Source organism: Oxyura jamaicensis, chromosome 1 (genome assembly GCF_011077185.1).
Source record: "Oxyura jamaicensis isolate SHBP4307 breed ruddy duck chromosome 1, BPBGC_Ojam_1.0, whole genome shotgun sequence".
NCBI classification, from domain to species: domain Eukaryota; kingdom Metazoa; phylum Chordata; class Aves; order Anseriformes; family Anatidae; genus Oxyura; species Oxyura jamaicensis.
Window position 1 is genome coordinate 175,277,612 of NC_048893.1, and position 25,243 is coordinate 175,302,854.

Consider the following 25,243-nt stretch of genomic DNA (forward strand, 5'->3'; position numbering starts at 1 on the left):
CTTACTCAGCAGTGCAGAACAAACTGGAAAATTAGCAGCTGTAAAAGGAGATGGGAACTGACTTGTTAAAATGCAGTTTTTAACTGTGCCTGTTTCTTCATGGGTATCCACGAGCTGTTACTCTGCAGTGCTGAGCAAAGTTAGGCAGCTGTTGTCTAGTTAACAGCAATTTATTCTTTCTTCTTAGATCTGTTTTTAATTACAGAGCACATGTGTGGGGTTTGTGATTATGCTGGATAGTGTCAGATCCTGTGAAAGCAGGCTAGTGTAAGATTTTAAGACTTAAATGATGGAGAGGCTCCTTTTGAGGGTGATTAACGAAGGAATTTGGCATTTGTGAAGGTACTGAATGCCTCCTTAGGTTAATGCTCTTCAGAATAATTCTTATTAAAAGGTGTATGTCTTGAATTAATTGGATGCACCTGAATGCGGAATCTTCTTGAAGGAAATTTGTGTCCAAAGAACGGCTACAAAGCTGGTGAAGGGCCTGGAGAACAAGTTTTAAGAGGAGCGGCTGAGGGAGCTGGGGTTGTTTAGCCTAGAGAAGAGAAGGCTCTATGGAGATCTTACTGTACTTTACAGTTACCTTGAAGGAGGTTGTGGCGAGGTGGGGATCAGACCCTTCTCCCAAGCACCAAGTGATAAGACAAGGGGAAATGGCCAAGTTGCACCAGGAGAAGTTTAGGTTGGGTATTAGGAGACATTTCTTTACCAAAGGGTTGCTGGGCATTGAAACAGGCTGCCCAGGGAAGTGGTGGAGTCACCATCCCTGGAGGTCTTCAAGAAACATATAGATGTAGAACTTAGTAGCGAGGCTTGGTGGTGGACTTTAGGACTAGATTAAAGGTTGGACCAGATGATCTTAGAGGTCTTTTCCAACTTGAATGATTCTATTATTCTACGAGATGTTCCATTTGTATTTTTTCTAATTAAAAAAAATGCTTGTTTGTTATTTATGCAGTCCTGCTAAGGATCATTAGAAACAAATGTGAAGACTGGTATGTATTAAGACTCATACTGTTGACGACATGGAAAAACCATTCAGTTCATGTAGCTTAAACCAAAAAGAGCAATTTATTGATTTATTAATGCGAAGTAACTGAGTGGCAATCAGAGAACTGTATGCTCAGGAGCGACAGCAGTAAAACAACAGGTAAACCAGAGTGTTGGACAATTAAAAAAGGTATATATTTATAAGCACCTGCAAACATATCAAAACTTTTAATGACTAATCATGGAAAGTTCTAGTCCTCCCCTTCCACCCGCAGGGAGTTACCAACACACAAGCTCCCCAAGCAGCGCGGGTTACAAGTAATGGGACTGAGCTCCCCTAATTGTGCACCCCACTTCTTTGAGTTGTGGATGCTCCAGCTTTATACCAGGGCCACTCTTTACAATCAGCTGATCTCTGGGCCCGCGATAAAGCCCCCCTGCCCCAAGTCACAGTGGCCACTGGTGGCCAAGCCCCAGGTCCCCACATGTCACACTCCAAACCACTGCTGCACTGCCTGGAGCACGGCTTATCCCTCATCTGGTGGGAGGCTGCAGAAATGTGGCTCTTTCTGCAGCACGGGTCAGGCTTCAACAGCTGCTTTGATACCATTAGGAGGTTCCTCTTCTCTGTCACAAATATTCATGCTTCATTTATCCTTTTTTACCATCAGACTCCTGCATTTCAAAAGCCTTTTTGTAGCTACATGGTTTGTTTGAACCTTTTCAGGGCTGTCTTTGGGTTGGTAAAGGAACGTGTTTGTATTTGGCACATGGGAGGCTGCTTCTTGACTTGTTCAGTTTTGTTCAGTATAAAAGTAGTACATGTATCAACATAAAAGAAAAGAACGTATTGGAATGAGTGAGTCTTGAAGGCTACCAGGATGTCTGGGAGGCTTGAGTTCATCATGGATGAGGAGAAACTGAGAGAAGGGTGTTTCAGCAGACTTAATGAGAGGGTGGGAGGGTTTTATTGCTGTCTACGTTTACTTGATGGATACAGAGAGGACAGAGCCACACTCTTCTCAGAGGCGTGCAGCAAGGGGGAAAGAAAATTCCAGTGGCTGAGAGCAGTTGGTTGTTGGACCAGGCAGCCCAGCAGTACTGCACATCTCCATCCTTGGCTGTGGCTCAGATCCCCATGCAACGTGACACGGTTGGATGTGCTTTAAGTTGGATAAGGTACTCCAGAAATCCTTCCCAATCAAAATTAGTCAATAATTTTATGCAACGCAGGGATATGATAAATGCCCAATCCGGTCTTTGTTTAAAATTATGCCCCATTTAAGTGAGTTTGAAGAGGTGGTGTTTTACTTAAGCCTATAATTTACTTATTCCTATACAAAATTTTATTTATCCTGTGTTCATTTGTAATGTATTGTCTTCCTGCATCTCTTAGTGAACACCATGTGTGTTGTGAGTTAAAAGGGAATTGACATCAGGGTTAAAGTTTTTTTTCTAGATTGATCAAGTTGCATGCCAGGTAGCCTTAGTTGTACTCTGTTAAATGATGTCTTCTGTCAATCTGTGATTAACTCCTTATATATAAAATTAAACATTACAGATACACGATAGGCACCATTTTACCTAAAAATGGATATGGCAACAACTGAATTTAAATTTTCAGACCTCAACACTAGGTGACATTGCTGAAAACTGTTTCTGATTTTAATGCTCTAAGTTTTTACCAATCCATTTCCCTTGAAAAGCTGTTCAAAAATTCATCAGTCTTCATAGGGTTTGTTTGGTTAAGGTAACGTTTGGTTTTTGTTACTTTTTGCCGAAAAAATTGCTTCAGGGGATTGATTGACCGTGCCCAAATTTGCCAATGAAGGAATCCTTTCTCAAGCCAATTTCATCTCTCTAGGTCATGGATTTCCTCAGACAGCAGAGCGTTGTGTGACTAAACTATCACAACATTTGAGCCAGAGGAGGAAGCAAGTAGCTATCACTTTTTTTAGTTACAGTCTTCACATGCAAGAGCTCCAACCATGTAGTCCAAGCCCTAGAAGGTAAAGGAAGGGACTAGGAAAATGAACTGCCCACCGTAGGAGAAGAACAGGTTTGAGACCATCTAAGGAACCTGAAGGTGTCCCAAGTCCGTGGGACCTGATGAGATACATCTGCGGTCCTGAGGGAACTGGCAGATGTAGTTGCTAAGCCACCGTCTATCATATTTGAGAAGTCATGGCAGTCCAGTGAAGTTCCCACTGGCTGGAAGAGGGAAAACATAACCCCCATTTTTAAAAAGGGAAACAAGGAGGACCCAGGGAACTACAGGCCAGTCAGTCTCACCTCTGTGCATGGCATGGTCATGGAGCAGATCCTCCTGGAAACTCTGTAAGGTGCAAGGAAAGTAAGGAGGAGATTGGTGACAGCCAATGTGGTTTCACTAAGGGCAGATCATGTCTGATGAGTCTGGTGGTCTTCTGTGATGGGGTTACAGCACTGAGAGAAAGAGAAACTGATGTCATCTATCTGGAATTGTGCAAGGTATTTGACAATGTCCTGCACAATATCCTTGTCTCCAAATTGGAGAGATGTGGATTTGACAGATGGACCACTTGGTGGGTAAGGACTTGGCTGGATGGTCACACTCAGTTGTGGTCAATGGCTCAATGTCCAGGTGGAGATCAGTGATGAGTGGTGTTCCTCAGGGGCCAGTATTGGGACCGGCGCTGTTTAACATCTTTGCTGGTGACATGGACAGTGGGATCGAGTGCACCCTCAGCACGTTTACCAATGACACCAAGCTGAGTGGTGTGGTCAACATGCTGGAGGGAAGGTGTTTGGTAGGAGGTGTCCCTGCCCATGGCAGGGGGGTTGGAAATAAGCGATCTTTGAAGTCCCTTCCAGCCCAAACCATTCTATGAATAGTTACACTTGAGCTCTTGTCCCTTCAGCAGAATGGTGAATATGTTGTTACAGTGAAATGTAGTCACTGAGTGTCACATCCCACATGTAATGAAATCAATGTACTTTGCCATCTTCACAGGAGCTGAGATTTTCCTCTGTTAAATTTATTGTCGGCATTGTTCTTGAAAACCTGTGCCCCTTGAAGCATTAGATGAATGTTCGCCATCTTTGTAGGTTCAGTTGCTGGATTAATTGAATGAAAAAGTGGTTTTGCACAGAAGGAGAACTTTGGAGAAAGCTCCTCAGCTGCTCATGCAGAGGTTCAGGCAGTCTAACTGCTTTTTTTTGTCTCAGCTGCAGTCCTATGCTGGAATCCCATGAAGCTGGTATTTTCAGCATATATCTTCATATATGGTCAGATGTTTTGAGTAGAACTCCTGTCCAAAAGGTGTCTTTTAGTACTTTTTATTATCTGCACTTTTTTATCAGGAAGAAAATAGATCTGGCTGGGATCTGCCTGCTGTGTGAGGAAGGATAGGTGGGCCAGATTCCTTTTTTTTTTTTTGGTATGGTTCTAGTTGTAAATAGAGACCTGAGTAACTTCTGACATCCTGAATGGAGCACTGGGTGGTGGTTGTTATGGAAAGCATTGTTCATGTACGACTGTGAGGTCTGCTGGAGAGTGATGCTTGTGAACTTCTTCGTGTTAGACATCTGCCATGCCAACCTCTAGATCTAAGGGTTTTTCAAATGTATTTTTCTTTGCAAAACACAGATACATGAGTTATCCATGTAAAGCTAACAGTTCTTGTAAATGCAGATGCAGCTTTTTTTATACTGTTGTGCCCCCAGACAGTAATGTTTCATTATATAATGAAATGAGCATATTGCTGGGATACAAATAAGCTTTTTCCCAGTCTGTTCTTCTTGCCTATATACTCTGTTCAAACTAAAAGCTATCATTACATTGACAGACTGGCTGCAACCATTTTCCATTGCAAGTCCTATTTCTTCTAATTTATCCGTCATCTTAAAGTATCAAGCTGTCATGCACATAAAACTTACTATGTTAAGTCTTAGAAGAACAATGGCATGGCAAATTAAATGTCTACTTTAATCTTGAAAAAAATCATTCTTTGAATTCAGAAGTGCTGTATACCAGGTTTGTGCAAATGCATAGTGAAATGGCAAAAATACGATTTGTGCACTGAAGTGGCAAGTAGTAGTTCTGCTTTCCATTGCTGTGCAGCTGAAGGGCCATGGTAAGTAAACGAACTTCGGTCAGTAATCATAACCTGCTTCTGTCAGTTGGCAGTTTTAACAAAACCATTGCTCTGATTTTTTGATAGGCTTTAACTCAAAGCCTTTGTGTGAGCTTTTTATATCCTGATGAAAGAGAAGAGCTTGTACCAGTAAGTGTTGAGTAGTCCAGTAGCCTGTCTCAGTAGCCCATAGTGTGTGCCTGGGAAAGAGGAGAGGCGTAATTGTTTCCTGTTGGGTTTGCTCCTGCTCCCTTCCTTGTTTTCTGCTCTGGATCTTTCATTTATTTTTATGACTGTTGGGATCTTTCATGTATTTTTATGACTGTTGAGCACTGTGCTGCTCTTTCACAGACCTATTATAACCTCAAAATCCATATCCTCTGAAGCAATATACGGTTCAGAAGGGGTGTGTGGAGTGTTCTCCAACTTTTACTGAATGCTGCTTTTTAGGTTACAGCAAAGCCTTAAGAATACTCCAACGCTGCAGCGCTTTGCATTTCTCTGGGAACTTCATACTCCACTCTTGCATACTGCATTGTTAGATGAAGATTTTTCATCACCATGCTTTAGAACCCTTCATTCAGTGTGTTAAACTAGATTCCCACCCACCTTGTGCATTTTTTTTGTACTTGATTCGTCTTCCATTGTTGCAGTGGTTGCTCGGTGTCAGAAGGTTGTTTGACAGCACTTAAATTGGCCTTTGTCTTTACAACCATGAGAAGCGAAGCATTATCAGCCGTATAGTTGTAATGCTTAATTAGGTCTTCATCTAGCAGATCACTATTTAGCTTAAAGAATGCAAATAACATTAACAACTTACTGAGACTATATATATATATATATATATATATATATAGGTACAGTTGAACAGCTGCTTTTAAGTTCTTTTGATCAGGGTGGAATTACTTTACAGCTTGCAAAATAAACGTTAAAGCAGTGCTCGTTTTGAATGATAAAGGCTTCTAAAGAATTTTCGATATGACGATGATAACTTTATTGTACCTTCTCATTTGACTAATGTCTATTTTGTGTTTTTTCACTTTAGAGGAATAAAGCAGAAAGCCTTGTGACCTGCTGTTTACTGACTTACGTGCCTTGCCTGCATATGTGCATGCACAAAATCGTCTTAGCACTTTCAACATTCATCTATTTGAATTTGTTCTAATAGAGTAGTCCTAATAGGCAGTCCTAACTCTTCACTTTTGTGGAACTAAATTCACAGTAGATAAACAAAATCTTTCTTATTGAGTGGTAAAAGCCATTGCTGTGAATGATACAGCTTGGAACTTCTCACTTACGTATCAGAATGAGCTGGGATGATAAGACAAAGCAATGTTAGGTACTGTTTCTTCTCATGTTTTGTGAACTTAAAATCTTAGACCTCAACAGAAAGAAGGATTTCTATTAGATTTGGGATGTTTTTATTTCAGTACTGTAGAGGTAAAGTTTCTGCATTCCTGTATGGTCTCCCGAAAACTAACATTAATTTTAGGACTCTCAGTTCAAGCAAGTTAGATGGGTGGACACCTTTGCCAATAGATTGAATTCATTCTGCTGGGATCCGTTGTAATAGGTACTGCCTATGAACAACTTCACTCCTGCCAGCAAACATAAAGACACTGAAGATCATTTTCTATAGGGAATAAAGAGTAGATAAGTTGTGTTTATGAAGTTGCATGTTTGGATATACACAGGACACTATACGAAGAGAACTTGTAGTGCTGTGGAAACAATGGTATGAAAGTAGAGTGAAACTTCTGTTGCATCTAACATCTTCCTGAGTTCCAGAGGTCTTTTTTGTTATTAATTCACCCACACTGAATTGAAGCAGTGTCAGGAATTTGTCCTATTCTCTTGAGTAGTTGATTTACCCGGAGTGTTTGCTACAGATTATATGCTTAAACGGCTGAGATAGCTCAGTTGTTAGTAAATACATGCATGTACGATATTACTAAGAATAGCATAGTTAACATTTTTTTCCTCACAACCTGACCCCTTTGAGCAGATTGCACAAGAAGTTCAGATATGTTGTAGTTGAAAACTATGTCTCACGATAGCCTTGTTTTCTTTCTCGTATATCAGCTACTGATTCCAATCTACAGTGACGGAGGCATGTAGACTCCTCCAGATGTTGGTATGCTGCCTTCGCATGGGCAGTCCCTTTCATCTGGGTAGGAACTAGCTGTTCTTTGGGGGCATGAAATAACATGTTTGTGAAGTTTTACCAAAAAAAAAATCTGAAGAAAAAATGAGGCTGAAATAATCTGCTTTACTTTTAGGCAACTCCCATGGTCTTCAGGCTTAGATTAGTTTGCAGTGCTCTAGGAACATGGTAACAAACTCTGTCACTCCATTGAAAATATTTGGGTGATTGCTGATGAAGTAGAAAACTGTCCGGTAGATGAATCAGTCACTGTGCTGGGTGCATGGCGGTTTTGGTATACAATACATAAATAAGAGTGCTGTGCTCTGAAGTCACATACGTATCAAACCACAGGTCTTGCTTAGGCTAAGAGTGGAACAAGAATTCCTTGACATCTTGCCCTGGCATATGCATCCCTGGGTGGGTGATGGGGAGGATCTCTGAGGCCCAGAACAAATTACAAAGTATGAGAAGTAAACCCCTTGAGCACTACACATTGGGCTTGCAGATGATACATTCGTCTTTATGATTCTTTTGTATTCCTTTTACATAGGCCTTTATGAATGACATCGTTTGTATTGATTTTTTTTTTTTTAGTTAATGCACAGCCTAAAGCTCCTTGTAAGAGATTTCAAATAATTTTTCAAAATCTTGAGTTCATTAAAGCAATACTTTTAACATCCATCTTATCAGTAATAAAAATAACGTGCTTTCAGTAGAAAATAGGCCAGAAACTGTGTGTGAATTCGGTCTGAATTCATTCAAAGTATTAATAACAGCTAGTGTGGTGGCTGGTAGAAAAAAACAAGGGAATTAGGGTCTCTGGTTTAGCATATTTGGGAAGTTGCTGTGGCTGGGATAGCGCCGGGGTCACACAACCTCAGTCAAGAGGGTGCAGCCAAGGAAGCCAGCCAAAGCAAACTGGAGAGAATTTGCATAGAAATCGGGATGAGCGGATGTCTGTGGACAGCGCAGCTGAATTTGAGAAGCCTTTTTTAATTCTCAAAGTCTGGGCGCTTTCTTTGCAACTTGTGAAAGTGTGCTGGTTTCTTAATTAGAAAGCTTCTTTACTTTTATCTTGCAAAAAGGGTAATCAAGATTACTGTCTAAAAATTGAAACTAGTGAGTATTTTTCTCCCCCCTCTTGCTTCATGGGCTTTTGATCAAACTATTAATCTAAATACTGTGTGGGCTACCCCAACCTGTGGGATCCTTTTCATGTTCTTATTACTCAGCTAGTGATTTGGCTAACTCCTTAATGAACTTCCTAGTTCACTGAGCTTTTCTGTGGGGTTAGTGAACTTTATAGTTCGTTAACTTAGGACACCGGAAAAGTATTTTTACGATTTATAAGGAGTATACGAGTTTACAACATTTTCACAATTCAGGGCAAGATTAGTCATGGAAAAGTGAATGTCAGAGACCCGTGTGAAAGCAAATGTAATATATGGTTCCTAGTTCAGCTGGATTTTCTTGGAAGTACTTAACACCTGTAAGCTTTTTTTTTTTAATGTACAGAAACTGTGGGCATTAGAGTTCATCTATCAGTTCCATTTTTTTTTTTTTTTAAATCGGCGTATGGTTTGATTAAAATATGTGAAAGATTCATAGAATTCTTAAAAGGCACATGGTAGTACTGCTCCAATAGTAGTAATTCTTAGTTATTACTATTATCTATAATAATATTATTGTTATAGTTATTACTATTATCCGTAGTAATTCTTAAAAGGCACCTGGTAGTACTGCTCAAGTCCACTTACAGGCTTAAAATAGGCTGCTGCTGATCTGTCAGTGTAATATTGAGTTTGCGTTGTTGGCTGTCAAAGAAAGGCTATACTCATTTCTTACACCTTTTAACAACGGGGAGAAGGGGGATGCGTGGTGTGGTTTTGGAAGATGCTTCTCAGTGGCCAAGTTTCTGTAGGCTGTACTGAAAGTTGTCATGAATCGGTGCAAAGCAGTAAGGACCAAAGAACAGCTGGAAATGACATGAGTACACCACATGCAAATAATTTGACGATCTGTATACGGAGAATGCAGAAACAATTTTAAAAATGTGGACTGCTCCTGCTGGCAATAAATCCCCTTGTCTACAACTAGGAACGGCTTGAGGCAACTCAGTGATAAACGTTTTATCAGCTGCTTTATATTCAAGTGCCAGAAGAAAAACGAAATATATGTTAACAGACTTTGAGTAGTTATTTCTGTTTAAGCAGTTTATTCATGCAATCATTTAAATCATTTAATCTTCCATGTGTAGTAAGACTTAGCAACAGTCTCACTACCATTTTAGGCTTACTTTGGAGAGGTTTTTTTGACCCTATTTGTGTATAAGCATAGCATATAAGCAAGGATTGAGATTTCCCCCCTCCCCCCCCAATTTTCTCATTCTAGTCAGTGAAAAAGTATTGTTGTAGCAATCATGTAATATCTGAATTGAATGTTATTTTATATTAAAGAAAACCAAAGGACTTAGGGTACATTTAGACCTATGGAAATGGCAAAGTGTTTAACAAAGTGATTTTTAAAAAGACAAGGCTTTAACTGATTTTTGTCTAAATAAACCATCAAGTATCTATTGCATCGGATGCATGAATTCTTAAATATGTTTGGTGATTTTTATTACTGTTTATAGTAGACCCCCTTCTACAAATAAGGTATTCTTACCAAAACATACTATGTTGTAAACTTTAATTGTTCAACAATTAAGTCTAAAACAACCATAGTTGACACTGTGATCCTAAGCTACCACATTACTAACCCATAAGAAGAAAAAAACGCTTTCAGTTTTAAGGAGCTGTCTTCCTGCATTCAGAGGCTGAATGATAGAAGGTGATTGTGAGTCTTTTTTCCCTTCACTTTCTGCAGTTCAAAATAGTATAGGAGGATAAACTATTACCTACTCAGATGGAAGAAAGTAGTTTATGCATTGCACATCTGAAGACATTTGAATTAGACCTGAACTTAATGGAGAAAGTGCTCCAGGTCTTTTACCTTATCAGAGGATTTTTTTTCTCAGTGGCAAGTGAAAAATGAAGCTATGCTTTCATGCCCTTGGGAAAATAAAGACAAGTGAGTAAGTACTGGCTCCAGTGAGCATCCTGCTGTGAAGGAAAAGCAGCATCAGGAGCCCAACTCTACCTTTTCTTTGTTTCTATCAAAGGCAGTGATATCACGGATCTCTTGATGACTCTATAGGGAGTCATAGGGTCATTCCTTGACTCCATAAAGTAATTCCTTGATACATGGCCATAAAATCTTTTTTTAAGTGTTACATGCTGCTGGAGGTCATTTGTTCATTGAAGCTAAGCACCAAACAAGTTTTCCACTGCTTAGTGAGTGCCATTATTCCCTTCTCCTACTTTGTATCTTTAGTATGTTCAAATGTCGATTGCAACAGGGCTTTGCTGTGTTTTTTGCTATTATGTGCAGTGTCCTGGAGCAAGTTCTGCAATTGCATGATGAAGGGAATGCTGCTCCAGGTCTCTCAGCCTTTTTCTGCTCCTACAGTTGTCCCCTTTGACAGGCAGTATGTTCAGTGAATCATTAGCTTGGCCCGCGCTGGCCCAGTTCTTATGCTGCACTTTCCATAGAGGTACACTCATCACATCTGAAGTCAAGGACTTCTTCCTCTGCAGTGCCTCCTTGCAGCTGTTTAGTTTTTTTTTCCACCTCAGGAAGAATCGAATTATGGGATAAATGAGCCTATACTGACTGAAGATGTTATTTGCATGGTTTCTGTGGCATTGAGAAAGATGCAACATGAAATGGAAATAATTTCACGTACCTGTGTGAGATGCTGACATTCCTAGCACGTCGTTTCACATCAGAAGGTTGTCCGACAAGCATAGTGCCTACATACTTTATTAAAGTAAGCTTACTGTGTCCATACTTAATTCAAGAGTTTTTATGGTCTAAAAGAAGTTTAAGTAAACCTTGCAATTGAGGTAGTAGAGTAACTTTGCTAGTAGAAAATGTAAAGAACTTTTCTGTGTTCATGATTGAGATATGTCTGATGTATTAGCAGGAAGGGCATGGGCAAGATTGTCTTTAGACACTTGACAAATAGACCAAGTAAAACTCAGTAACAAATGGCAAGAAGCACGTGTTTCCAAGTAATCCACTGGTGAAATGGTCTGGCTGTTGGCTTCATTTACTAATTCATCGTAATTCCATTCCTTTCTCCTTGGAGTTAAGGTTGAGAGCTGCAATGTTAGATATGCTAGCAATTGCTGTTGCTTACAGTTTCAAGTATTAGCAAAAGCTCTGAATTTGTTGTTTCTCTGCTTTCCTTCTTAAATTGAAGTGAGTAATTTATTTCTGAGACAGGAGGTTACAGAAACAAAGTATTTTCTAGCCAGTGTTATGTTTCTGAAGCACTCCTCTTTGCCATGAGAACACAGACTGAGAACACCAGTCTGGTATTTAGTGTCGGAAACATTCACTGCTCTATGAAGAACGGTCCAGAAAAAAAAGGCCAGTGAAGGTTTAAAGCCATCGACTCTTAAGGCAGTCAGCAAAGTCTTTGAAAGTAATGATTTCATCAGTTTTAAACTTTACTGTTTAAAGCCTGTTATAGGAATCTTTAAAAGATGGTCACAAGCCACCAGTATGACAAATCTTAAAAGTCTAATTTTATCCTGAGGCTGTATCAGAAGATGTATTTCAGTAGGGACTAGAAATTCTTAATGATGTTACGCATAGCAGTGATGTAACATAATCCTCGTGTAAAGGATTATGTCTTGTTCTTGTTCAAAGCAGATGAGCTTAGGCTGAAACAGGTGCAGAAGAGGTCTGCTTGGATGGTCAGGAAAACTCTAACGAGAGGAAACTGGAAGAATTTGGCTTGTTTAGTTGTTTAGTCTTGGAGAAGAATGGCTGGGAGAAGGCATTATTCTCACAAATATACCAAGGGAGAAAAGGTCGTGGGAGGAGCTATTAAAAGGACAAGCTTGGTGTAAGAATGAGTGGGTATCAGCTGATAAATTTTTACTGAGAGTTAAAGGATCGTGTGAACGCGGGTCGTCTACTTCTGAGCCAACTTTCCATCAAGGTAGCAAGGATAATAAAGCTACTTTTGAGATGAATTTATTTTTATCTATTAATGTGCTGCTGTTAATTATTGCAGAAAGTCGGTGTGATTTCATCAGAAAACTCTGTGTTTTCCCGTTGAAAGATGCCAGGCATTCTGCATAGTTGGTTAATTCAAGGTTGTTTGCAAGATCAGGTAATGTCTATTCCCTTAATTTACTGTGTAAGGGAGTCCTGTGGTATATCCTTACTCTCGCATACTCATGCAGACAGCATGCAGAAAAAAAATGCCTCTTGCATACAAGGCACTGGAGTGAGCTGTAGGAGGATTTGGTATCTACAGATGATTCTGGCAGAAGACTTCAGTTGTAATGTGTAGCACACTTTGACAGAAGATATCCTAAGTTTACTTAAATATATTTATTCTGGCAGTTTTTAAATTTTAAGATGCTTGCTTTACAAGCCTCAACTGACCTTTTTAAATAAAAGTTTTTTCCAGCCTTTTAACCTCCATTTGCTTAAAAAAAAGCATGGTATAATACAAGTATTTCTGTTCTCAGTTAGCAGTTAAAATTAGCTTTCTGTGAAATCAAATACTGTTGTATCCAGATCCTAGATTGACTGCAGGTAATTTATAGCTCAGCAGTTGTGTAGGGTCTTGCACAGCGTATGTGTCTGTTGTGATAACGTAGCCTTTTGAGTAGCACCTTCAGTATATCTGCAGGTCATGCTGCCAGAGGGCTCAGCGCAAGCCCCATTAGAAGCTTTTCGTGTTAAAGCTGATTTTCTGCTATCTGTATCAATCTTGAATAAGCTAATTTCAAAGGTGGGACTTCCATAAGAAAGCATACGGAACACTTGGGGGTGTGTGGTAATGCCATCTCTTCAGGGAAACAATTGCTAGTTGAATACTTAACCACGTCTAGATGATCAGAGCCTTTTTTTCAGAAACAAAATGTATTTAGAATTGCATATTTGCTAGTGTATCTCTTTAGGGTTCTTCCCAAAGGAACAAATTTCCTATCCAAATCATCAAAGAGGCAGGGGAAGAGAGCAAGCGAGTGAGAGCTGCCAAGTCTATGCATTTGTCAGTCACAAAGAGTTACGTACTTGAGCTGGAAGTACCCCATTTTGAAGAAGTCCAAATGAAAATTCTAGCAATTCTTGTGAACTCTTGAACATTTATTTATTTATAGAATTTAAAGAAAAAAAGGCTGAATTGGGAGTGAGATAAGAATGGTTTTGTTCTGCAGGAAAAAAAAAAAAGTAATCTGAGCAGAATGCCATGCAATTCTTTGATTAAAACCACAGTTATCTCATTAGATGCATCCTCTTCTTACTGGGCATGATGAGATGACTTGACACACAAATCCTGAATCAGGAAAATGTGTTTCCTAGCAGTGAGTGTCCTGATAGCAGTAGTTATAATGTTGTCTGAAAGCTGACAAAATCTAAATCCCCGGTGGATCGCTCTTAACTGCCTTAATACTAATGAACTTGTGGACTTAGGGTTCAGTTAAATAATACAATTGCTAAATCAGCTAGTTTGGGGCTTGCAGTTAAAAGTATTAGCTATTGAATCAGTTCTGGAGTGCATTAATGACTTCAGAATTGAGTTGACTCAAAATTGCTGACTTAGAGGTCAAGTCATCAATGGAAATTAGCCACTGTGGAATAGAAGTGATAGTATAATTAGGTCCAGCATCCCTGCTGGTGGGAAAACTGCTGAAAATGAACACTTCAACTCACAGTAATGATTTTAAAATGTATATGCTGGATAAAGAAAGCAAACCCACAAGTACTTAAAAACTTCTGCACTTCCTACTGAAACAATTGAAAGTGAAGTCCCCAGACCTCCAAGTTGTGGTCATGAAGCTTTCAGTCACATTCCTATTTTCACAGAACCTTGACCACAGTTGTTTCACTAAAACATTATTATTTAATCCTCAGAAAGAGAGGGAATAAAATGATGTTTTGTTGTATAACAACAGTGTGCGCTGCAGTTCCTGGTCTTAAAGCTAGGGTGCATAGGCTCTTTTTCTGCTATAACTAAAGGGAAATAATGCTGTCCATCTGTGCTTGGTGGGACTCATTATCCACCTATAGTTTCTCCTTTTGGGCCTGAATAAACTATCTTTTGTAGCTTCTTCAGGGCTGGACCTCAGGTAGGTAGATCCTTCCTTCTTGTTTTAATTGTTGATTGTGCCTGGGGGGCAGGGGGAAGTAACACTTTCCTGTCCCCTGCTTTATGGACAGCCTGTTTGGTGCCAGCACTAACCTGTTGTTACCACAGTGAGAGCACGTTACCCTAGGAGCAAACAGGAAGATGCAAGGTGACTTACCCATAAAAGCAGAGCAGAATTCCCTCAGAAAGAAAGTCAGTCCAAAATGATTCTTACAGAAAAATATTACTTAAAGCTTAGCATGTAAGATGGAAATCAGATATCCTGAAAAGTCATCTGAAAAGAATATAAATAAGGAGGAGGAAATAAATGTGCATCAAGAAGTCGGAATTGTAGGCTAGGCTCACGAGGCTATAGATGAGCAGTAGTTGCCTTGTGTGATTTAGAAGATGGTCTATGATCCACCCCCGAAAACGGAGATAAACCAGAAGGAAACATGCATTTGTCCCTTCAAAATGTCCATTGCCACATTGCCATGCAGGTGTTTCATACCAACAGCACTGAGAATTTACCTCTGGCTGGAAGCTGACCAACAAATGTTATTAATTCCTGCTGGTGCATTCCCACCTGTGTCCCCCAGGAAGTGTTATGGCAAGCATGGGGTCGCTTTTGCTTGCATTCTCACAGGCACTAAACTCTTTATAAGTAGGGTGTGTGAGTCCCCATGCAGACGTTTTTGCAGTCTATGTATCTCATGTTAGAATCACAACCCTGATGTAAACTGTGACTTGTTAGAACAGGTAGAAGAAAGGTGTTATCTGTCAAGCCCAACCCATCCCCTGGCTGACAGACAGCACTGCTGCATGAGATGTGGTTTTGTTTTCTCTTAAGAAGGCAAGATTCTTTTATCTATTTTTTAATTTAAGAAGAAATAGAAGGTTGCAAAACATTATCTTAAAAAGAATCTTAGAAACATTATATGGGATAGGGGTCTTGGTACAGAATGTAGAGGTTTATAGTTCTAGTGATTCCAGCGAGGTCATTTTACTGTGTTTATTTTTTAAGAGACAGTGCTTATTTTGTCTTCAGTGCAAGTCCTTTTTTTTTATTCTTAAACTAGGAGTAGTCACCTGGTGTTGGTTATTTATTAGAATCTAATTTTAGTTTGCTCCATTATTTTCTTTCTCAGAACCTCAGTCTCTGTCAACGTCTTCATAGATTCCTGGTTTGATTAGGTAGCTGAAGTATTTCTTAGCTGTTTCTCTCAGTTTTTCAAACGTTGTACCTCCTGTCTAATAGCTGCTTAATGAGCTCATTGTTTAAGGCTATGCTAATAGTGTAAGTAAGCATTTATGGTACAAATCAGCTTTCTGTTGAGAAATTGCTACAAAAATGACGATGTGCTGTGTTCAAGGACCATTGTGGGGAGTACGTGAGCAATGTAGGTAGTGTAGGTTAACCCTGACATCTGTGGGAGATGTGCAGACAGAAGAGGAAGCGATTAGATGAGTAATGCTCCGCTTTCCCCGTTACTGTAAATTAACATCAGGTAGCTTTTCCCTATCTTTGTCTACATGCCTTTGATATACCCAAAGATCGAAGAACTTTTGTTCGCTTGTCTGTTCATCACAAATTCTCTAACAGAATGTGACACAGTTCAAGTATAAAAATGAATTAAAAATAAACATCTGTATTTTAGTTTGTCAGGTGTGGAAAATAATGACCTTCATAGTGCAGGCAAGCAAATGGTTTCAGAGAAATTGGTTATGGGCTGGCTTCTACCGGGTGGGAAATATGAGGAAACCCCTCTTTGAATAGTTACCGAGGTAGATAATGGGTAGGATAAGTGGGACGCTCTCTTTGCAGCATCAGGAAAAATAATGGTAATCGCTGTTAAAACTGAGAATGAGGTGAAAACCCATGACATTGCATTCAGCTTGTTCTTTCTAGTAGTGTTACCTGTGGGCTGGAGAAAGCTGTAGACTCCTACGTCAGATCTCTGCTGGTTTTGAGTGCATCATTGGGAATTTCCCAGTGGAAGGTGTGGAAGGAAGTGGAAGGCTTATAAAGGAAACGGATTTAAGAAAGGAGATCTCTGGCTGAGATGACAGGTTTGTAATAGAAGGCACTAGAGTAAGTCCTTGCAGGGATCTGCCACCATCTTAGGGATGCAGTATTATAATATTAATATCAAATTAATTAAATTCACATTTTTGTTTCAGATTTTTCCCTCTTCTTCGATAGGTGGGATTAGTGGCTTGTCTGAAATGGGTGTGTGATTGTGTACAAACACAATTTACAGCTTTTTGAAGTTGGTGGACAATGTGGTCATCATTCTTCTTTCAGAAAAGAGCTGTGTAATCAAAGTCTTACTCTTCTGTGAAGTCTAATGTTACCTGGAAATCCCTGTACATTCTCTGTAAAACTGAAATATTTGGTAGAGTACAGATGTTCAGATGGCTAGTGTATGATGCAAACACTTCAGTTTCTGTTCTTCCAGTGCTCTCCATTCGCCAACCTACTTTAAAGGCTGAAAACAAATTAAGAAAGAGCAGGTTCTTCAAGCTTTTGAGTTGGGCAAACATTTCTTGCTACTGCTGCTGTGTCTGAGAAGACACCTGAAATATTTAAGTCCAGCTGAGGCTAATTAGTACAATCATGGAATGATAAATCCATTGATGCTTCTCAGGGCTGGCTGTTTATTAAGGAGTGCGAAAATTAATGGCTTGTATCCTCTCTGGTGCGGAAGGCGTGGGAGAAGGAGGAATGCTTCATGGCCCATGAACTGTGTTTCATACCATGTTATTAAAGGCCATTCTGTTGATGGAAGGTGTTTGCTGGGTGTCATTTTTTCTGTCTTGGGGTACGGGTGTTTGGGTCCCAAATGTGTTAATACCTTCACAGAGATCTGCAGGAAGAACCCAGTGGTTTCACAGTATGTTTTTAGGGAGCCCTTCGTGCTTCCACACCAGGTTGACCTTCATTTTGTAAATAGAGTTCCCACAGGAACCATATTTTTTGCTGGTCTTAACCCTAAGCTGTTGTCCTAATGATGAAGAAGTAACAGATAAAGGAGAAATGTAAATGCTTTATGTTGCTGCCTATAGCCAGCTGTGCAGGACAGTGCAATAGTGAGGCAGTCTGCTGTAGTAACCTCCTCTTTCTTCGTCCAGGCTTGTGATGCTCTACTGAGTGTATCTCTTGCAGAGAAATTTCCTTTGCCTCCTTGGAATTGGAGTGTGCCACAACACTAATAATGAGAATATGCTTCAACACAACTGTCAGCAGGTTATTGCTACCCTTTTTCTCTCCCCTTCCCTCACCCTTGAAGTTTTTGCTCAAGTTTAACTTCTGGGAGAGCTGGCTTATGCTGTTGGATTGCTTCAGGACAGTCAGTGTGCTACCTGAGAAGAAATGTAGGATTGCACTTTTCTTACATTTGCCCTACTGGGTGGTTACAGGGCACAGTGGCAAAGTAAGCCCTATAATCCTTAATGGTGTGGCAGGTGAGGGTCTCTGAGGAGGAATGAATGAGTTTGTAAGCAAGGTCTTTGTCGAGTGTATCATCTGACACTGAGTGACATTTTAATGCTGCTCTTGCCTTAAATAGTCCAAGCATTGCTATAGCTGTAGTTGTAGAGAGCTCGAAGACACCTCAGGTTTTTGCATCATCTGAAGGAAGCTTGGAAGAAACACTTCAATGTGACTATCTCAGAAGGGTGGGTTTTGTTGTGTAGTTCTTTTTTTTGTTGTTGTTGTTGTTCTCGACCTCCTTAGTATTTGTACTTGTTTTCTCGCCTGCATTGTATTTGTTTCCTGCAGTTGTGACAACTAAACTCATTTGTTAGACTCTGAAAACCCTCGGGAGAAATAGGTTCATGGAAACGTCGGGGAGCTGTAAGGCTTTGCATAGGTGTGCCTTCCTATTCCTGCCCTTTTCATTCCTTATCGGTGGTCTCCGGAAACTGCTACAGGGTGTTGGCCAGGTCTGTGAGATCAGGACTCCCTCTTGTGGTACCATCTCTGCCAGGCTCGCAACGCGCTGCTTTCTGAATGTTGGTTTCCTTTGCTCCTGCTCCTTCTGCCTCTGAAGTCTTGATTTCGGTCCTAAGTGACTGGTGAATTACTATTACAATTGCTACATTGGACACATACTAAATTGGGTTCATTGTGATCACTGATGACACTGAGGAAGTAGTGTTAAGTGTTTTGTATCCCTACTGTTAGCGTTACTGGCATACGCTATCGCATCAGTAATACATTTTAAAGGAATTGGAGCCACTTTTTTCTCAGTCTCTGTTGCAAGTTGTAATTTGAGAATTAAAGACCTTGAGTCCATGCACTACTGATGCACTACTGTATTTTTTTTCTTAAATGGAAGCCCAAATGTTTTTGCTCTATGGGGCATTCTTTGTCTTCTGTCATTCTTCTGTCTGCTAAATAACTTGAATAGACACGTCTCTTAATTAAGAAATGCCATGCAGTCATTGTGCCGTGATTATCACGAACAAACCAGAATGCGTTAGGCACCAGAGGTCTCTGCTCCCACTTTGTCATGCGTGTGGCATCACTGGCAGTGGGAGTTGCTGGCTGTGCATCCAACACGTTATTCATCAGTTCTCTCTGCCAGATAGAGTCAAGAAGTAGCTGGGACAAGGTATGCTGCTCTGTCGGGTAACAAGTTGTAGGGCATCTCTTAGAGGTAAACTGCATTTTGTTAGTTGTGAAAACCCTGTAACATAACTATATATGTCTATGGGATGACACATTTTTCCTACTGTCTAGGTGGGGGGGAAAAAAAGAGTAAAATCTAGAAGGAAGCAATTGCTTGCTACAAAGCATTTATTCTTTGATTCTGAGGGGCATGATTACAGTGATAATAGACCACTTGCCTTCTCTGCTAAGGCAAGTATAGTTGGGATGCAGGGTTGCTGAAGGTCTGAAGTATATTTAAATACTTGTTTCAGAAGTTGTCTGAGGTACAGTACCATCAGTTTGTGGCTTCAATTATCAGCGAAGATAGAGCTAGCTAATGTGGAAATACAGGCCTCCTAAAAGCCAGATAAAAATATGGGTAACAGCATAACTCCATACAGCTGTGTCACGTGTCATATATATGCTTTTTAGTGTATTTCCCAGTACTCTTACTTACGTAATTTCCCCATGAAATTAGAGTTGAACTTACTGGTGTTCTAGGCTCTCGTAGTAAATTGCTTTATTTATAATATGCTGAATTATTTGTCAGGTCCAATTCAGACATGTCATTTGAATACCTTGAATTTTGTAATGAGTACAAATGCAAATACTTGCTTCAAAGTAATTGTTAATTTTTCCTTCTGTAAAGTGCTGAAGATTACAAAAATAGAAACTTGGTGGGCCACAGTAAAATTCGTTTCAGTGACTTTTTTTTACCATGCAGTTTCTTGATTTTGAAAGTTGTTTCTAATAGATTTCTTCTGTTTCAGATGTGTGTATATATATTAATTCTGCTCAACTGATGTATTCTTAAGTCCAATTTCTGCCTTTTGTAGACTTATTTAATAAATCTAAATTTGTGAGTTTCTCTATAACCTGTTTTTTTTAAATAAACCACATTCATTAAAATTCTTAGCAAAGATTTGTACATATGTAGTGCATATACATAATTAATGAATTACTGGTCTTAAGCTTTTAATTTGTCTAGCTTGTCTGTGAATGGTCTGAAATTTTTACCTAAAGTATTAAAATCTGAAAGGTGGGAAAAATTTTGAGGCTTTTTGAAACCTTTCTGAAATAAATGTAGTGGTATCACTCCTAATGTTATCCTGGCTACTTTGGGAATGCCTGCTTGGTTTCTGCAGTGACAGTGTGGTTTATGCTCTGTATGTACATATAGTGGTGGTTGGTTTAAATCCTGTTTGGGGTGTTGGTAATCAGCTTGTAGACCATGCCGTCACAACAGTGGTAGTCAGCAGTGGGATTTCATTGTGGCAGGTGTTTTTGGAGCTGTAGGAATTGGAAGGGTTTGTCCTGAGGATGGGTCAGTTACCGCTGCCCAGCAGTATGCCATGCCAGGTACCCAAACACTGCTCAGAGCCTGCTGCTGGTAGGAAATTTCTGCTTTTTGTTGTTCACGCCCTGCTAAGGAAGCTCTTGTTTTGGGTAGCTCCTGTCCCAGCTTCGAGTAGTAACGCTCTTGTACAAAGCAGTGCCATTGCTCCAGAATTGTGCTGATTCTTCAAAAGATCAGGCCTCCATCTCGTATTTCTCTAAGCTGGCTTGCTTACTTTGCGTTCCATTCTTTATTTTGGAGTTTTAACGAACTTGTTCTTGGCAGTTAAAAATGGGATGAAGCCAGATACAGTTTGAAATGCCTTTATGGCATAAATAATGAATGAATAGTGTATTCCATTTAAAACACAGAAAGCTTGCTCTGGTGCTCTCCCCGCCACTGGGATATTTGCCTGTGTTTGTGCTGCCTGCTTCATAACAGAATTACAGGAAACAGTCACCTCAGCTTAAGCTTGTATTAAGTTCGTTAGTAACCCTAAAAGGGTACTTCTGCCGTAATGGATTCGTTACTTTGTTAGATCTCCCATGTATTAAAAGCGATAATCAAGTCAGTTAAAACGCTAAACTCTATCAAACCCTACTTGTCTATTCCTTTCTATTTCTGCAGCAAAGCTAGTCTCTGTGGTAACATCATTATTTTTAATTGGCTTGAGGCATTGTTTTTCGAATTAGTGATTTAACAATTATTTCATTCTAAAACTTAAATATCAGAATATACCTGAAGTGTACATATAGGTTAATTGTAAGATGCAGTAATGAGAGAGAAGTACCTTGGTATAAGTAATATCACAATAATTACATAACTTTCAGGGGTTTCTGTACACGTTTGCACGTACAAGGAACAGTATGAAGCTGATACACAGTCTGTTCTCCTTACTGTTCAGTCTTTAAGGCGTGCACTTTACAGATTTTTCAGGGATATCTGAAAGCTGCTAGGCCTTCTTCACAGCTGCATCATGGTCGGAAGCTTACATTCATTTTGTGATTGAATAAAAATCATCTCTTCCCCTCTCCCCCTTTATTTGATCAGGGAAGTCTATTTTTTGCCAAAAAAAAAAAAAAGTGACTTGTTTAAAAAATAATGTGGCATCATTTTGATTCCATTCCTGTACCCCATTTCTCAGAGATAGTCAGATTTGGTATTTGATAAATCTTAAATAAAAATAAAGTTAATTATGTTAGCAAACTTCTGCTTTTTAAATTACACTGCATTAAATAAAATGTATAGCTTTGATTCTTCTGCTTTACTGTGGATAGAACTTAAAATTATTTAGGAAGTAGCAGTAGATATAACAGTGTTGGAATGATCTTAATCTTTGATAACTAGACAATAATAAATAATTGACTTCCATTGTTGTAAGTTAATGAATTCCTTTGTTGCATACATGTTGTGTCCAATAACCCACTGGAAGGACTTCCTGTTATCATCTGTGGCTTTTTTTTGTCTTTCTTCAGATTACCAGAGCTAAAGCCCTTGAGAACAGAGGATACCAATAAAAACAATTAAAAAAAGATGATAGTAATAAAATAACAAATGATTTTACTGTGCTTGTGATGCCGCTTAGAGGCGCAGGCTGGGTTTAGTTCCACTTCTCTGAGGTACTAGAATTTTCCAAGGCTACGTGGCATGTGGTGGCGTGGTCCCTTTGATTCCGTGTGAAGGTAAAGGAGAGCAGGCCTAAAGCTGGGGTCGGGGTGATAGGCTGCAGTCCTCACAGCATGGGGAGTAGCAACATTTCTGCTTTCCCCCAACTTTGTGCGTGTTTCACTTTGGAAGGAGCAGATCAGGGCCCAGAGGTCACTCTCCACGTGCCACCCAGGCCCACAGAGGCCTAGGGCTGAGTTTTGGTTCACTCTTCCCAGCCTCCCCGCTCCGTCCCCACTGCGTGAGGAAACGAGAGGTGATGTGGGGATGTCACTGCAGAAAAGCTCCTTTTAAAAAAGGGGAAGGGTTTCTCTGAAGTTGAATTGCAAAATTTGAAGATCCTTTGCGTGATTCTTAGTTGTGAAATGTCAAATACAGCTAGCAACATGGCAGGAGAGGGATCCTGTGTTAAGTTTTTGGGAATGCCATGTTACATGAGAAATAGAGAGGAGAAGAGGATTAAAGCATTAAAACAAATGAGCACTGAAGAGCTTTCTGCCCCTTAAAGTTGGAATTACATTCACTGAAAAAGAGAACACCTCGGTTTGATTGTGGAAGGGAAGGAAAGCAGAAGCTGAGGTAATGCTGCATGTAACCACCATCAAAGCCTGATAGGACAAAGCAGAGCAGTTCAAGCGTTGCTGTTGTATAGTAACTAATAGGTCAATAATTTTGGCTGAGGTGCCCAGTTCAACTGTGTTGCCATTTGAGTCAGCAGGGCTGCGCTCCTGTAGTTCACTCCTTGGCCATTGCTGTAATCCTGGTCGAGTTTGGAATCAAGAGACCGGCTTTGTTGGCAGCAGGGAAGTGGAGCAAGGTGGAGGCTGACAAGGGGAATTGAGAGTACTGCATTTCAGCTTGCATTGCAGGAGACAGGAACAAAACCAAAACAATAAAACCTTCCTACTGGTGATACTTTTGAGCTCAAGCCATGCCTTTGTGCAGCAAACTGAGAGTGACATAACAAAGAAAGTTATCTGGTGATTTTAAGGTTTCTGACAATTTTTTTCACAAAAGCAAAACTGCTTCACGATCCTATAGAGACAGGTCAGATCATTGGCACTCTGGAAATGTATCTACTAAACTTTGGTAGTTTTTCCCATTGTGTAGTTTAAGACAGTAAGCTTCAAAATAAGCATTGAAGGATCAGGGAGAAGGCTTAACCAACAGCAGCAAAGATGTGAAATCATCAAGCTGCATTTTTCTCATCCTTTCCCTCAGACACCTGCTTATTTTTGGCTCAGATATATTTCTGTTCCTTCTGCTTAAAACAGGTGACCTTTCTTCAGGTCAGGTAATCCATCTGATTGTATGGGTAGATGGCTTTTCTGCAGGATCTGATGATAAAAGCAACCCTGATTAAAGATTTATTGGAACTCAGTGTTGTTGAATGCTGGCATGCATTATTTTGTGACTTGAGCTCTCATCAGTATTATACCACCTTCTTTTTCATATTGTGATAGCCAAGGAATAAAGTTCAGTAGCATTTCTTTCTATTGATTTACCTTTTACACCTGTGTGCTTAAAATGAGGAAGACTAAGTAACTGGTTAAAAACCAAGAGCTTTTGTTCTGTGGGTACAAGCACTCACTTGGGGAATTTGAAATCTATCATTGTTGTCTTGTAAATATTTATATCCAATCCATTCCTGAAGGTCTTCGCCTTTTTAGGTAACTTTTTTTTTTTTTTCTAAACAATTGAGTTTTAGGAAATGCAGGTCACTTTGTAGAGTTGTCTGCAGAACTCCTTTAAAAAGAAACTAGAGATACAGTTGTTTTTTGCTTTTATCTTGCACATAACTATCTGTATTGGTCTTGAGATATATTATATGAGCTTTACTTGGTTGTGGATTCAGATATTTTCTCCAGTGTACTGAGGGCTGCAAGTAATTATTTTTTATTAGACTGAATAAATTTTAATTGAATTTTTGCTTTTTATGCAGTCTGTTCCATTTTCTTGATTTTAAAAGTTAAGATTAGTTTTATTTTGTATAATAAAGCACTGGCTTAACTTGCTGTCTGACTAGGATTACATTTATTCACCTATTTTAATAACTAGTTTGTTCAAAGTAATATTTCTGATGGTTCAAAAAAGTATCTTCTCTTTCTCTCTTTATAGATCTATCCAAGAACAGATTAACAGAGGTTCCTACGGAGTTGTGCCATTTTGTGTCACTGGAAACACTAAATCTATACCACAATTGTATTAAAGTTATACCAGATGCAATAGTGAACTTACAAATGCTAACTTACTTAAATTTGAGGTAAGTTTAAGTTTACCATACTCTGTTTATTTGCAAATGTGTAAAGACTTGTTTGTTTGCACTTCATGTTCCTGGAACAATTGACTACATTTTTCATTTTATTGCAAGCAGTAATGCAAAAATTCATTGCCTGTAGATACAGTTCCATATGAAGGCAATGTAAAATCTAAAACTAATTATTTAAGGAATGACTGAGTAACAATAATCCCTTTCTTTCCCGTATTCTAGCAAATTGAGAATGCTAATCATATCAGCATGGTCAGATTCTTTTCATTCCCTTCTGATGATAAATTTTATGAAGTTTGGTATGTGTTTTTTTTTGTAGTTAAAGAGATAGAGGGACAGAGGATCAATGTTTTCCTCGTGGGGGATAAAGGGGAAAACTGAGATTTTATTACTTATGTCCTCTTATTATGCAAGATGTATAATTACTGCCTTTTTTAGGAAGAAGGGACAAAGAATTAAGCACCTTAGTCTCTTTTTTGGGAAAGCTAATCCCTATTGAGAATTTCTATTGCTTTAAGTGCAGTTGAATGCATATTTTCTTTTGAGAGAGGGCATGTCAGCACTTTCTCAGGTGGGACAAGGTGTGGAGGTTTACTTAGAGTTGGAGATGTAAAAACTGTAATAATGAAGATAGTAATATCTCGTCTTTGAGAATGAGATTGAACGAGGGGGCAAGGTGGTTCTTGTGCTTTTAAATCCAAGGTATGAAGGCTTGGTCTTCAGTCTTTTAAACACTGAACATATTTCTCAAGCCCTCCTGTACTGTTACTGTACTGCAGTTTTGGCTGCCATGGAACACTAATTTTGATTTTAAAAACAGACATAATAATGCATCCTTAGTATTTGCACACATGTAGAGAATAGGACATGTAA

The 25,243-nt window shown here is 39.4% G+C and overlaps 1 protein-coding gene across 7 annotated transcripts in view; it reads left to right on the forward strand.

Annotated features, from left to right (window-relative positions):
• Positions 1-25,243, forward strand: part of LRCH1 (leucine rich repeats and calponin homology domain containing 1) — a 120,074-nt gene that overhangs the window by 34,343 nt on the left and 60,488 nt on the right. For all 7 annotated transcript variants that reach the window (XR_004749804.1, XR_004749807.1, XR_004749811.1 and 4 more), the window contains exon 2: positions 24,220-24,364. Coding sequence is in view for 2 of the 7 variants with exons in the window: in XM_035322887.1 (XP_035178778.1) it covers positions 24,220-24,364 (145 nt within the window). In the remaining 5 variants the exon portion in view is untranslated. The remainder of the gene's footprint in view (positions 1-24,219; positions 24,365-25,243) is intronic.